Below are 15,710 nucleotides of genomic sequence, written 5' to 3' on the forward strand. Positions count from 1 at the left end.
TTCAATATTCCTAGCAGACTCAATTAACCATTGATTTTCCTATGTACAACAGGGGGAACATTTGTGACCCAATCATTCCTAGCCTTTGCCCTAGCTTGCATCGTACCATAATCCTCCTCCTATAATGCTCTAACAAGCTTAGTATGGGTAATTCCTATTCTCTCCCACCAGCTATAAAGACTTCACACATGTTATTTGTAACATGATCAGATTTGGAATCAAGGTCGAATGCATGCCTTGACCAGGATCTCACATCATTTTCAATTATCCACCTATGAGCTTCTCTATCTACAACTTCAACTTTTCCATGGCTTGCTAAAATCAATGATATTGGCACCCTACTAACAACCCAAAACAAGTTCCTTAACCTCAACCCGGGAATTTTTTCCTAAAGTTAGCATAAACATGCCTAGCACATGTCTAACACTAGCATTTGGCCACAAGTCTGTGCATCCACCAACCCTTCTGCTTATCACTCATGATAGTGAAGGGTCAATGTCCCCTATAAACTCCTTCAACAAGGTCATAAAGTATCTCCAGATTCCTTGTTTTTTATCTCACAAATGGTAATTGCTACTGGAAAATGCCACTGTTAGCATCCATAGAACTGCTGACAATAGTACTCCCACATAAGACCCTTTAGATGGCAACCATCCACACCTATAAAATGCCTACAACCCTTTATAACTCTTTCTTTGTGCTGCAAATCCTAGGAAACACTCTGAAAGTTTGGATCCCTTCTGGACTAACAGATTTCACATTATATATGGAACCTGGTTGGTATGTTTGACAATGTGATCATATTTCAACAAACCAGTAAAGGACTCTGCATGGCTTGTCTGACCTCCCATTTGCCAGCTTATTAGCTCTATAAGTTTGGATCTAGACAACGGTAGTAGTGTTTCCACCCAACGCGTCTACAATGGCTTAATTGATGAACCCTTTTGGGATCTGATGAAGTCTCCCATTTTTTCAACCCCCCAAGCAGTTGTTGCCTCTCTATTATTATAAACCCTCGTGCATGTATTTAAGTGCCTATACTTCCTAACTGAAAAGACACATCATCAGGCATCAAAGCAAGCATATAGATGAAATGGACAGTTTGTTTGCTTACATTTAGCCTTAAATCTTCTTCTCTCATTGTGAATCTTCCTAACAGAAAACCCCCTCTGAATTACATAATCTCGAAACACCTTCCTAAAGTGATCAACTCCCTCAAACACTTGACCAACTTTGAAGTGGATTTTCCCATTATCCCCATATGCAAACTGTGACCCTTCATGTGCTTGCTAACCTAGTTACTGCATCTTCATCATCAGTAGACCCTTCATATGAACTGTCCTCATGGTATTCAGACATTCCCTTGAACTTCAGTCCTCTACCCCACCACTACCTTGCCCAGTTTGATTTCCCTCAACCCCACCACTTCCTGCCCAATTTCAATTCCTTACCACCCCCTTTCCTGTCCAGTTTCCATTCCTTCAACCACCCCACTTCCCTGTCCATCCTGCCCACTCTCATGGTCTTTCTCATGATCACTTTCATCACTTTCAACACTCCAAACACTCCAATAGAACTCATCTGGAATATCCTCTTCGCTTCCTCATTATCCTGCTCCAAAAACCCTCATTGTCCTCTGGTTGGGCTACTAATAAAGTTCTACGTTCATAAAGTCCACTGGTATGGCTTCTACTAGACTCTTATCACTCGCTTGCCAAAACTCTTATTGCTCAAATATAAATTCCATATCATCATCCCCTTCCCCCATGTATCTAGCCCCTGACAAGGGTAGCTTAACCTCTACCTTAACTTCTCATAAGGGTCATTTCGACAACCTCATTCTCCGAAGCCCACATCGTTCACATCTTTAATAAACATATATAACTATACTCATCCGGATCAACATTTAGTATTTCATATTCTAAATTAAACACTTCAACTTTAAGTCATAGGAATTTGGTTAAGCCTGTATAAACACACACAACCAAGCAATTATAAAAAAAATCAACTGCCACCACCCTACCACCACCCAAGGTACGTGGCATTGTTACACCAGATGTCGTCAACCACTGCTAGGCAGCATTTAAGACAGTTACCAGTTTTCCAGCCAATATACCAAAAATCTCCCCAACCCACCATAAAAAAATCAACTACCACCACCCTACAACAGCCATCACCACCCTACCACCACCCAAGGTACGTGGCATTGTTACACCAGATGTCGTCAACCACTGCTAGCAGCATTTAAGCCAGTTACTGGTTTCCCCCAATATACCAAAATCACCCTAACGCCACCATCAACTCTACCACCACTATACCACCATACACCACCACCACCATACTAACAGTGCCATGCAACACCAATATCCTAAACCCCCACTACACCAAAACTTTAATCCTAATCCTAAAGCCCCCCTAATACCACCATCACCACTATACCACCACAGACCCTAATACCCTAACACCACTGTCAACTATACCACCACTATGTCACCATATACACACAACAACCAATACTACACACGGCCATGCAACACCAATATCCTAAACCACCACTACACCAAAACCCTAACCGTAGTCTTAAAGCCTCATACTACCACCATCACCATCTTACCACCACCCAACAACCACTCTAACGCCATTATACAATCACCGTTACCAACCGACCACCAACATACCCCATTGAACCACCAAACATGCACCACTAATCCTCAACCACCACCCAATAACCACCCTAACGCCACCACCACAACCTTTACACCAATCACCACCACCACAACCATAACAAAAAAGCCAATCCACGAAAAATCCAACACAAACCAATACAAAAAAATACGTAAATAAACTGTGATACCTTGTTACAGACCACTTCGCCATATCGTCCATCTCGTCGAACTGTTGTCTTTCTTTACCCGTCGTTCGTCTTCCTCTAACCGACGAATTTCTCTTCTCGTTAATGGCTTGTATTCCTCCCAAGGTTGTGTTTGCGCGACCGGTACGATGTTTCGGGTTAATGGGTCTAGGTTTGGTTGTCGTTTCGTTTAGGAGTCAAAGCAGAAAAAAACAGCGCAAGGATTCGGTGAGGCTTACGAGTTCGACTATGGATGGGAAGAAGGTCAGAAGGATTATGCTGCAATTTTTGTTCACAAGTGATGAGGTTCGTGGGTTAATGTCTATGGGTTAGTTTTTCAGAGAAGCATTTTCATTTGAAAGAGAAAACGAAAGATATTAGAGAAAAAAAAAAAATTTCACCTGACATTGCAATACTCCAGCCGTCATACTATCTTACTTACAATTTTGCAACATTCCTAGGCTTTTATTATTTTTTATTATTGAATTTAATTGGCAACATTTCCCTAGGCTTCTTTATTATTTGAATTAATTTATCCTAATGTCATTTTTAATTTACCCTTTTGCTGTTAAAACCAAGTGAACGGTGTTAGATTAAGAGTGGCAAAACGGGATAAATTGAACCAGTGGTACCAACTTGGGATTTCCCCAAACTTCGGGTGGGATTATGTCGTTTGCTCTTTTTAAAAAAGTAAAAGTTGAGTGGGAATAACGAGGTAGGATTTAAAAATTAACAAAAACATCACATAAGTTTATTAATTTACTAAATACCCTTGTAATAAAAATATTAAAAATTACAAAAACACCTTCACCTACCTATTAAATACCGGTAGCTAGCTACCATCGCCGGAAGGTGGCCGGAGTTGCCATATCGACGCACAACTAGCTAGATATGGCTGATCGTGCACCGAGATGACATTTTTTAGCCAGATCCATTGTGGATCTAGCCAGATCACATTTGATTGTCAACGACAGTCAAAAATACGACGTTATTGACGATTAGTTACGGCCAAAGATCTAGCCATCAACGGCCAGATCTTTAGCCATAGATCTAGTCTTTTTTGGCTAGGTCCACGGTAGATCTTTAGCCATAGATCTAGTCTTTTTTGGCTAGGTCCACGGTAGATCTGGCCGAAAAAGGCTATATCGGTAGAATACCGACTAGATTCAACTGGTAGTGCTCCATTATAGTATTATACTAGATTTCAACCACCTTGCGGTGGTGGTGGCCGGAATCTAGCAAATATGAGTGGTGGGAGTGTTTTTTGTCAATTTCTAAACTTTTTTTTGGAGGGTGTTTAGTTAAATTAACAAACTTAGGGGATTTAAAAAATAATTGAATAAAATATAGTAATATTTTTCAGAATAGGGAAATAAATGTGTATTTTGGAAATGATAGGAATAGGATAGGGAAAAATATTGAAACAAATGGACCTTGACTATGGTATGGATTCTATGGTATCAAAATCGTAATCTAGATGTGTCACAAATATTTTTTTTTTGGTGATCGAGAGTGTCTGGGCTAACTTGCGCATACCTTAACTGATCCCCTAGACCTTAAAGTTGACAGTCGGATAAATCTTCTCAGTGGCTACCTCTATTAGCAACCTAGGTAAGTCAAACTCATGACCTCTTGAGTAATACACCCAAGAGTCTTAGTTGACGGCTAGGCCACCTAGTGGACCCAATGGTTGTTATGTGTCACAATATTTTAAAACTTGAGAGAGTGCGAATGAGTTTGGTGAAAATAAGATTGAAAAAAATAAAAAGAATATCAACCATTATATCATAAAACAAACAAACTACATGGAAGTAAATCATCAAGTCACCAACCTTTGGCCCAATTGACATATATGAGATGGTGAAAACCAGAAGATTGAGTGGGCTGTAACAACCCCAGCCCACCTCAACTCATAATTTTACAGGACATTGGGAGCTTGCCCAATTGACACACCCAACTCTTATCTTCAACACTGTCTGAAACCAAACTCCTTTAACACAAAGGCATGTGTCACCGTGTCAGGAACTCCTCTCTCTGAACTTAACCCCAACAAGAAGAAGAAGAAGAAGAAGAAGATGGGAAGAATTTTTGTGGTGGAGCTAGAAGGAAGGTCTTATAGATGCAAATTCTGCAAAACCCACTTGGCCCTTCCTGAAGATCTTGCTTCCAGGGTAGTCCTTTTTTTTCTCTTTTTTTTTTTTTTTTTTTTTTTAAATTGATTTTGTTAGTGTTTGTATAAATTAAGTCTAGAATTATATGAATTTTTTGGTTAGTCTTTGGCTGCAAATGTCTTTGCTTGAACATGAAAAGTGATTGTCTTGGTTAAGGGATTTTGTTGAGTTGATCTGGGTTTATTATGTAGAGCTTGTGTATTTATAAGTAAGAATGTGTGAGGGAAATGGGAAATAAATCACCAAGATTTGTAATTTATATCATGTTTTATCGGATATTTGAAGTGCTTAAATGATCAAGAATTATGTTGAAGTTCACTTGTTAAAGAGAGTGCATAAATAATCATACAAGTGTGTTTGCTTCTTTTAGTCAGGAAAGTAAGTTTACTGTAACTCAATGGAGGTATATTCTTCCCGTGCGTTATTCAGTTGCTCATGACAGTTTCCTGAACTCCAGAGGAGGCTCAGGGAAATGGAAATTTTTCTGTAGTTTTTGAATTTGTGTTTGTGCTTGATCACCGTGATAAGTGCATTAAGTAATTTGACATTTGCACCTGAGAGGGCATATTAGAGCTTAATTCATTTGTGTAAACAAATCACCAAAGCTTCCTTTGATAGACATACCATTCAGCTTACCATCTCGAAGAAGTAAATCGTCTTTGAAGATTAGATTAAATATATCACAACTCTTGATCGAAAGAAAAATTCAACCCTTTCATTTACTTTCTCCAATCATCAGGATAATACTCAACTGTTAAAACAAACAGATAGACTGGCCTTGGGTCACCCTGCCCCAGCCCTCTTTTCTAGGTCTAGGCATACACTAATTTATCCAATTTATCATGCAACATTTCGTTACATTTTCTATATGATTTCGAAATTGTTGATTGTTCTAAGTTCATTCTAGATATATTGGAATTGTGATTTAGCTGCTCTTCTGGATTGATAAACTCTTTTTGGTTGATTTGTTCAGGCTTTTCATTGTCGCAGAGGAAAAGCATACCTCTTCAATAATGCGTAAGTTCTATAAAGTTCTTTCACGGATTGTTTTGTTACAGAACATGTTGAATTTTTTAGGTTTCAATTTTTTTTCTTAAGTTGTCAATGTTATGGTGCTGTTTATACTAAAATAAAATTGGATTAGGCTCCTGGCTTGCATATTGCTGCTGTACTTCTACATTGTTTCAACATATTGTATGCTTTTCTTTTTCTTTAGTACATATTTCAGTTGTACAGTCACACAAGCTAAGTCAAATGCAAAACAACTGTGTGATAATGTTGTGATAATGGACAAACTAGAAGATAGGCATGAAAATACCGGCCAGCTGAAGGAGGTAACTTCACCTGAGATCACAGCGCTCATTTCTCGCTTGATCATCATACCATGCTATAAATTTATACCTTCACTAGGACTGGTAAATAATACTAGGAAATTAATTTGTTGTTTCAGAAGAAACTGTAATAGTGACTGATACCTTTTTTTTGGTCATCCATATCTGATGCAAGAGAGAAATCATGTAGACTCATTTCTAGTCTTTTCCCTAAATAAATATATTTCAGAGGAATGAATCATAATCAAGCTGTATGCTCCTAAATTTAATTGTTCTCATTGGCATTTGATTTCAGGGTGAACGTCACAGTTGGAACTTTAGAGGAGAGGATGATGCTTTCAGGAATGCATACCGTGGGAGATGTATTTTGCTGCTGTTGTGGCCAAATTGTTGGCTGGAAATATGTAATACATCTTCCTGTGTTTCTTCGTCTCATGCACATACACACACACATAAGCAGCTACCTTCTTTCTGTTCATGCTAGCTCTTGGTAACTTGTTCCTACCATTATCAATCCTTGCAGGAGGCAGCTCATGAGAAAAGCCAGAAGTATAAAGAAGGGAAATTTGTTCTTGAAAGGTACTTCTTATTTAAATAGTAAATGAAGGTATAATTTTATTTTTCCCACTTGGCCGGCAGTACCATTGACTTGTTAAATTTGTTGCATTTATATAAAACAGAGGGAGGATTGTTGATGAAATTGACTTTTCTTCGGAAGTCTACATCGATACTCGTCCTAGTGTGAGTGACACTGAAGAATGAAGATGTCTAGGATGTAGCATCATTTCTATAACTAGTTGCACCAAATAATTTGTCAATAAGAGCAGATGCACTTCCCTTGTGTATATGTGTGGACTGTACAATTTTTAGGAAACCTCAGCGTTCTAGTTTGATTCTCATGTACAAGTACTAGTATTGTATTATCACTTTAATTTTGCGTAGATTTATGCTCTTTCATCTCTCTCCTTCCCAGTTCTTTGATTTTTTAATTAGCAACATCTCCATCTCCAGGAATGAGCATCTGTTTAACACTTTCAACTTTCAGTTAAGAGCTTGTGGAGTTTTTGTGTTTTAGTGATGGTGCTAGAAAACAAGGTTAAATATAATTAAGAATGAAAAGGGCAAATTGTCTTGAACAACTAAAGAGGTCCCAAGTAACCATACATATAATCAACCAAAAGCCTCTTAAAAACCAGTGAAAAAAAAAGGAATTAAGATAACGAAGCTTCACTGTTGTGTTGAATAAAGAAGCTGAGCTGCAGAAGAGACATCTCTAAACCTACAGTTATAAGGATTTTTATGGATGGAAGGTGAAGACTTTCTTTTTTATTTTATTTTGAAGCTCAACAATGTGTATATCATCTTAAATATATATTCAAGTATGACATAACTTCATTCCATTAATAATTTGGTAAAAATAAACCCCAAGAAGTTGGCCCAGCACAAATATGTTTGCTCTCTTCATTGACTTTTTGGGTTTCAACTATCCTGAGATCATCTATCATGTTTGTGGTTTAACTTGAAATATTGAACTTGTACGATATTTAATAGATTATGGAGATTAATTGAGGTACACGTAAACTGGTCCGAACACCTCGGTCATTAAATAAAAAAATTGGTAAATATGTTAGTTAATGTTTTAGATTAAATAAACTTTATAGTTAGGCAAATGTATGTGTAAGGAGTCAATCACTTTGTGTATCGCATATATAATTAAAGTGTCACATGTATTAATTCTATTAAGATTTTTTTAATCTAATAATTTAAAAGTTGATGAATTTATCTATAAAAGTACTTATTTTAATTACCCTCTTCTAAGTTCTAACAATTGGATTACAATTTTTTTTTTTTAATTAAAGCATTTATTAACTAATTTTGACAGATATTATTAATGTTTTTGGTTAATTGATTTATGTTGGAAGAAAAGTATTCCAAACACAGCCTTAAAATATTAGACGTCAAAATTGGTATTAAATGGGCAGTCGTTTTAGCAATATCAGTTTTTGGCTCGAGTTTTTGCGGTTCTTTGAGAAGAAAAGAGGGAAAAAGCAGTGGCTTTATCACCCTATTCTTCAATGCCCAATTCTATTCTAACCCATTACCATTAACGCTCTTGTTTTCTTCTTCTTTGTCTCAGTCTTCATATATTTCTTTTTCTGTTTGATTTTTGGTTCTTGCAGGTTGAGAGAACACAACCCAGATGGGAAAGACATCGTCTTCTTCTATTAAGAAGAAGAGATCGAAAGTTTCTTCCTCTCGGGTACTTTCTCAATCTACTGTTTTTTCTATGATTATTTTATTGTTCTATGGTTAAGTTGCTCAAATCTCTTGCCCTTTTTTAATTTTTTGCTCAGGAATTTAGGTATGGACAAGTTCTTTAATTTGATTATGTAGAATAAGAAAAAGATTTTTTTAGCCGCAGTTTTGTTTGTTGAGAGAGATTAGTTTTAAACAGTGTGATGTTTTACGTTATATGATTTAATGCTCTGTTTGGTTTCTGAGAAACAAGACTCTGATTGATTGAACAATTTGTAAATTAGAATCTGGACATGGCCCTTTTTTTTTTTTTTTTTCTGATTTCTGTGATTTCAATCTAAAATTGCTGTATGTATGTGGGTGTGTTGGGTGTTTAGGGGCGAATTAAGAAAAGAAGTAAAAGTAGGACCAGGAGAAAGAGTAAGTCCAAGAAGCTTCCCCATCGTGATGATTCTGTATCTTATTCAAGCGATAGTGATGATTCCATGAATTCGGTATCTGTTTCATCCTCTTGTTCTGAGGATGACCATAGAAGTAGAAGATCTCGTTCAAGAACAAGAAAAGATGTGAAGAGCAGTAAGAAGAGGGCTCGAAGACAGTCCTCTAGCAGTGAAAAGACTGAAGACGCTCCTCTTTTTAAAAAAAGAAAGGGATCAAAGAAAAATGGTGATTTTCAGGTGAGGAAAAAAACCCATGAGAAGAAGAAGAAGAAGCTGAAGGAGAAGAAGAAGGAGAAGAAGAAGAAGAAGAATAAGTCTAAATGGGAGGTAAGTGTTAGTTCCACAAGTAGTGGGTCATGGAGTTGCTCTACTTGTCAGGGTGGGAGTGGTAGCAGTGATGAGAGCGAAGTGGAGAAAAATAGAGGCTGGTCTGAAAGAAGAGATAAAGATAGGAGAAGAGTGGAAAAGGTTAAAAGTGGAAGTAAAAGGAGCAGATCTAGGTCGAGGAGTTTTTCATCATGCAGTAGGTATAATGATTACAGGAGTGATGAACAATTGACAGGTGAGGTTAATGTTAGACGGCTGAGATCAGTTATTACTGTTGTTAGAGAGGGAAATGAGGAGAGAGGGATGAATGAAGATGAGCATAAAGAAGAGATGGTATATGATTATGATGATTATCCTCCTAGCAGAAGCAATGATAGTAATGATGGGGGGAGCAAGAGAGAGTTTGTCCATAATTATCATGTCACAACAAAGGAGAAAAGGCATGCAGAAGATGAAAAAGGAGAAGTTGTTTCTAACATCAGAAGTGGTAAAGTCACAGAAACCGACAAGGACAGTGATGACTATGACGAGAATAGTCCTTGTGATGGGTTTAAGATGAATGATGTTCTAGAGGAAAAAAGGAATGATGATTCTGGTGTTGCTGATAGTCCAAACGCATATAATTTGGAGTCAATTTTAAGACAAAAGGCTTTGGAAAATCTAAGGACATTCCGAAGGGGGCACCAGACAGATGCAAAGGCTCCTGTCAATCAGAAAGATCTAATTCATAGTGATGTGAAGAGACTGTCCTCCACAAAGGCTGAATTGTTTCAAAATAAATCCTCCAAGGGAGGGGGTGCTAGAGCAGTCGTTACAAGCCAAGTAGCAGGGGATGACAGTATTCCTGCAGCAAGTAAAAGTCCTACAGAGATTTCACAGAATGATAAAAATCTTTCTGATGGGAACAATGGGTACAAAAATAATGGGGCTAAGCATGATGTTGCACATCCACCAGATCGGGTTGCTCTTGCTAGCAGCCCCAACAAGGTCAACAAGACTTTCGGTTCTGAATCTTATAAACCAAGGTTGATTTCATTAGCATCAAGGCGAGAACCATCAAATGCTTCCATCAACAAGAAGCAAGAATCTGCTTTGCGAGAGGAACCCCCTCAAGCAAAGTCAATTACTGGGAATAGCGTAGCTCACTGTAAGGTAGAAACAGCACAAACTGAGATCGACCAACTTGGCAAAACTAATTGTGAAGAAGTTAATAACGCCCGCAGTTCTGCTTCTGATGATACTTCTTGCTTAAAATCTATATCTGGAGGCATTAGCTCTAATAAACCACAAGATGAGGCCAAGGACGATTCACAGTTAGAGCAGAAGACTATGACTGTAATGCGGGGTGGTGAACTGGTAGAGGTAAGTATTTTAATTTGATATAGACTATAGACCTCTGCATCTCAAAACTATAAGCTGTTAATGTTGTATGTAATTTTTTTCGTGTTATGTGCCAAAGTCTGATTTCATGCTTCTTATGTTTGGCCAGGTAAGCTACAAGGTCTACATTCCTAAGAAAGCCCCCGCCTTGTCTCGGAGGCCGCTCAAACGTTGATGTCTCATCAACAATTTTGGTCTGAGTAGGCACTGATTAGAAAGCTTTACAAAAAGAGATACAACCGTTTTGTTTGCAACTTTGAAAGAGATACACTATCATTCTGGATTGACGTCTCATGCAGAACCTGAAGTTAAGAGCTTGGGGAATTCCGGCTTGCAGTATATACTAATACTAGTAACCATAGGTTCATTAAAAGAATGTAATCTATTCTGGCCACAAGGATGACTATCTTTATGACGTTTATTTTAAAAGTAGCAATAACTTGTTTCGTGTAATTTTTTCTTTTAAATTATAATCTCTGTTTATTTTAGCTTTCTTTCATATATTAGTTTGTTTATTGGTGACTTCTCCTTGGCTGTGATAAACTGATAATATTAATTGGAATATCCTTAGTTTTGTGTGAGTTGTGACCTCTTTTTTATTGCATTTTTTTTTTTGGTGATTGGAGTCTAGAGACTAGAGTGTCCGGATCAATTCGTACATACCTCGATTAACTCTTGAAGTCTTAAAGATAATGATTGGGTATACTTTCAAATGATCATCCTTATTAGTAACTGAGATATACTCTCAAATGACCATCTTTATTAGTAACTGAGATGAATTCAAGACTTCTTGAATAATACATTTAAGATTTAGAATCTTTGTTCAACTATTCGGCCACTCAGAAGTGGTTTTTTTTATTGCATTTAAACACTTAAGAAAATGCTTTTTATTTCCTTTTTTAACATTGTTTCTTGATAGTTGATACTCATACATTTATATGCAAATCACTTGTATAAAAACATGTATGTACATGTTTAATTAGGGTCATCGAGGTAATATAGGTTGTTAATTCAGCTCTTCAATAATTTGTCTTCGAACATCAGTTCCAGAAAATTTCTACTAGAATCCCACTATTATGGTCTGCTTTTTGTTTTCTGAGGACAAACCACAGAGCTATAAATTAAACAATTCCAGCTTCGGCAGGCACAGAAGTGGTGCCAACGAAAATTAATTACATAAACTGCAAAACATTTTTGGGTTGTGATGCTTTTGTAGCAACTTGCTTCCAAGTTCTTCGCAATACCACGGGCTAGACAGCGAACACCGACAATGGGGTAGCCACAATATAATGCACCAGTTTCCGAGTTGAGTTTATTGTGTATGATTGCAGTTCAACGCTAATGATTTTCCTCAGCTGTCAGCAGGATTTGTTTTCTTTGTGCCACTTACACAGGCCCAGTCATCCATCTGTGACACCGATATGCCTTCCAGTAATGTTGAATATCTATCAATGATATGTGAAAGCTGCAAAAGATTTGACAACGAAGTCAGGTTCAAGTATGTACAAACTCATTCCAAAGAGCTTTGGAAATAAAAATGGCAGACCCTTTTATCTCTTATGGATATTCAGAGTTTTGATGAATTGTGTTGTTTTAGTAACAGACAGAAACTTGGACATCGATGTCTGATCATTGAAGCAGGATATAGTATTGTAAAATGTGTCAATGACAGTGAGCATTCCTATCTCAGCTTTACAGAATGCAGCCACTTTGATTCAATTGCTGCTAACTGGTAACTGCTTATCACTTAATAGTACATAATCAATAACATTGATGAAGACTAAGAAGATACCTGCTCAGATAAGATACCAGAGATGCCAACTACTGCCCCAGGCTTAGCATGAGAAACAATATCATCTGCTAATTCCAATAATGGATTTAGAAGTATATTTGCTATAACCACGTCATACTTGTCTATCTCAGCGACAGCTCCCGTTTGATATGAGTTATGATCGTTCTTCAGTCCATCTTCCCTTTCATCTTTGGAGGGAGGACGTGTGTTGTCAGGAACTAGGACTAATTTCAATTTATCAGGTCCAATGTTATTAACAGCAGCATTATGACTCGCAGATGTGATTGCTTGGGGATCTATATCAACTCCAACAGATAAGGCAGCACCAAACTGTATTCCCAGTCAATAAATTAGGATTTGAGAATCAGTTGGCATGACATGGAAAAAGTATAATGGATAAGGGAAATATAAAAACATTCCTCGTCACTGACTTCAAGAAGAAATTAGGAATGGGTGAAATTTCTCATAAACTAAACAATAACACATATATATAAGACATAAAAATATTTGTAAGCAACTCTACACAATGAGGTTCTACCGTCTCTTAAAATCAAGGTTGATTACCTTAATTGCAGCAATTGCAAGAATTCCAGAACCAGTGCCATAGTCCAAGAAGAGTTCTCCCCCTTTTATCAAGCCTTGTAGCAACAATAGACACAACATAGTAGTAGGATGCTCCCCTGTCCCAAATGCTAATCCGGGATTCAAAATTATATTTGTTGCTTCACCATCCTGTAGTGATGAAGCAAAAATACTATTATTCATAAATAATATGTGCTTTAACAATAGTTGAATTGCAAAAGGTTTCATGAGCAAAAGAGTCAGACTATCCTATCAGGAACCTTGATTCAGAAATGTGTGTACAAGTGCTTGTATCCTCATGACTTTTCTTAATCATCTACAAATCAAATTCAAATGCTTAGCCCATCAGATGGAGAGTTCAACCGTAATAGAAGTTGCAATATCAAATACTTGACTAGTGTAAGAAATTTTAACAGTGTGATTTTGAAATGTTCATAGGAAACAAGCTTATAAGATTTAAATAAAAGTAATGAAGAAAAGAGCTAATTATATACAGTCAGAAACGACTGCAACAAATAAAACCTCCAAAAAGGTAAGAGTTATAAATCATACTGGGGGAGTTCTCCACTCAGGTACAATCCATAGTCCTTTTGTAACCTTAACAGGATGAAATGATTCCTGCAATAAATTCATAAAACATTATCAATAAAGTACTGAAAAAAGAATTATGCACACCTAACTATTATAATTGATAGTAAACAATAAATTTAGTTATCCCTGTATTTTTCGACATAACCTGATAATTTTACAGAAATTCACATACAGCTCAAGTCAGAAGTTGATCCTCAAAGCGAGGTAGAGTACATTGGAAACAATAAATAGTTAAGGTATTGAAAAAAGGTTGCAGAACAAAAGTACAGAACCAGATGACAATAAATTACGAGCGTTCATCACCTTTAAAGGAATAATCACATTTTTGTATTCCTAGTGCTGTAAGTACCTCAAAAATCATTGCAAAGCAGTATTCTCTTGAAAATCAAAGATAGCTCATGTAGGATCACATTGGCTTCCTTGAGTCTAATTTCCATAAATGCAAGTTAGACAGAATGAGGTCAACGTTGAAGTCAATTGTTTATGAATTAAATTTCAGGTTTTAACTCCTAAGATCTGGGGCATAATCTGCACAAAAATCTGTTTCAAAATTCTTTTCATTAGTAAGTTTGCCTTCCAACCGGTTACATCAAAATGAAGTGGAAGGCAGAGAAACAACTCAATCAAATGAAATGGCACCATCTTACTAACATTAAAACTGACACCAATTATGCAATTGATGACAAAGAACAGACAAGTAGATGAACCTGAGTTTTCTGTATCCAGTTGTATTGATCACCAATTTTAACTTCATAACTTGGTATCTCTTTTAAGCCTATGGAATCCACAGCACATGAGATGCATGTGTCCACATCTTCGCTTTCAGGAAATATAGAATCAATGAAGATCTGCATAAAAAAGCTATCATAATTTAAAACAACAAATTTCTGTTCCTTATTGCCTTTTCAAACTAGTGAACAGAGTAATTAAAGACAATCTACCTACATTATATCCACTAAAATTTGTCTCAAAGGGTAGACTCTGAAACTCACTTTGACATCATTAATACCAAACCTTCAAATGAAATTTCACTAGAATACCTCTTTGTTATCATTAATTCGCTATCATTTTAATACATATCCTCAGTCATAACTTCATCTTTAATAATTCAAACATAAAATTATTCGCTATATATATAACAAGAATTTTCACCTCATCAGAACTCTCACATCCATCTTCTTCATCCACGCTTGTAGAACTTGCACCAAAACACAGAAGAGCTTCCGAAAAATCATCCTGTAAAACAAAAGGAAGCACAAATATAGTTAGATAAATTTTGTTAATATTTTAACTAAAATGGTCATTTGGGATCGCGAAAACCATTAATTCTAACAGTGGTACCAAACTCAATTATCTCAGTTCAAGTTCATAAACCAAAACAGCAACGTGGGTTTTTTGCAATAACAATGCCTTGTAATCCAAGTAATTATAAAGAAGAAGAGAATCTAACAATGAGATGTTTCTGACAGCGAATGCGAACTGAAAGATAAGCAGGAGAGGAGGAAGTGTCCAGCGAAGTATAAACAGAAGAAGAAATGGAAAACTTCTTAGTGAAGAGCGAAGAGGGTGTTGAATGGTTTGTGGGTTCGTAGTTTCTGAAGGAAAGAGTTGAGAGGAGAGAAAGCGGAGCCGCATACTGATATGGCGGGTGAGTTAAGTAACGGGCGAGTGTGTACGGAAAGTGTTTGAAGAAATGTCTCAATGACATAGACATTACTAACTGCTTTATCAAAACTCAAGTAAGGTACAAGCAGTTCAACTGAGTTGTGTCTTGTGTGTTCCACATTTTGAGGAAAGGTTTTAATACGAATAATACCCAAAAAAAATTATAAATTGATATTTTATTTATTTCAAGCCTCCAAATTTTCATTTACTGAAATTAATTTACCTAAAATAGACTAATAAGAGTATTAAATTTGATTAAATATATCGATAATTATTTCAGCATCAACTAACTAAACAGTGTGGCGCTGCCCATATCTATATAAC

General features: G+C 36.7%; 3 protein-coding genes across 3 annotated transcripts; 2 read left to right on the top strand and 1 right to left on the bottom strand.

Annotated features, from left to right (window-relative positions):
• Nucleotides 1-4,787: 4,787 nt before the first annotated feature.
• LOC116124925 (protein yippee-like At5g53940) lies at nucleotides 4,788-7,279 on the top strand. The gene is made up of 5 exons (XM_031410680.1): nucleotides 4,788-5,022; nucleotides 5,996-6,039; nucleotides 6,649-6,757; nucleotides 6,877-6,932; nucleotides 7,034-7,279. Exons 1-5 carry the CDS (start codon nucleotides 4,927-4,929, stop codon nucleotides 7,113-7,115), a joined length of 387 nt encoding a protein of 128 aa, XP_031266540.1. The 5' UTR covers nucleotides 4,788-4,926; the 3' UTR covers nucleotides 7,116-7,279.
• Nucleotides 7,280-8,330: 1,051 nt separating this feature from the next.
• On the top strand, nucleotides 8,331-11,257 carry LOC116124928 (uncharacterized protein DDB_G0287625). The gene is made up of 4 exons (XM_031410684.1): nucleotides 8,331-8,613; nucleotides 8,987-10,738; nucleotides 10,866-10,991; nucleotides 11,026-11,257. Exons 1-3 carry the CDS (start codon nucleotides 8,554-8,556, stop codon nucleotides 10,929-10,931), a joined length of 1,878 nt encoding a protein of 625 aa, XP_031266544.1. The 5' UTR covers nucleotides 8,331-8,553; the 3' UTR covers nucleotides 10,932-10,991; nucleotides 11,026-11,257.
• A 471-nt stretch (nucleotides 11,258-11,728) lies between these two features.
• LOC116124937 (ribosomal protein L11 methyltransferase) lies at nucleotides 11,729-15,492 on the bottom strand. Its single transcript, XM_031410693.1, has 7 exons — nucleotides 15,172-15,492; nucleotides 14,874-14,957; nucleotides 14,429-14,569; nucleotides 13,683-13,748; nucleotides 13,113-13,280; nucleotides 12,549-12,878; nucleotides 11,729-12,221 (listed from the first exon to the last, which is right to left on the bottom strand). Exons 1-7 carry the CDS (start codon nucleotides 15,433-15,435, stop codon nucleotides 12,108-12,110), a joined length of 1,167 nt encoding a protein of 388 aa, XP_031266553.1. The 5' UTR covers nucleotides 15,436-15,492; the 3' UTR covers nucleotides 11,729-12,107.
• Nucleotides 15,493-15,710: the final 218 nt, after the last annotated feature.

Source organism: Pistacia vera, unplaced genomic scaffold (assembly GCF_008641045.1).
Source record: "Pistacia vera cultivar Batoury unplaced genomic scaffold, PisVer_v2 Contig158, whole genome shotgun sequence".
NCBI lineage: Eukaryota > Viridiplantae > Streptophyta > Magnoliopsida > Sapindales > Anacardiaceae > Pistacia > Pistacia vera.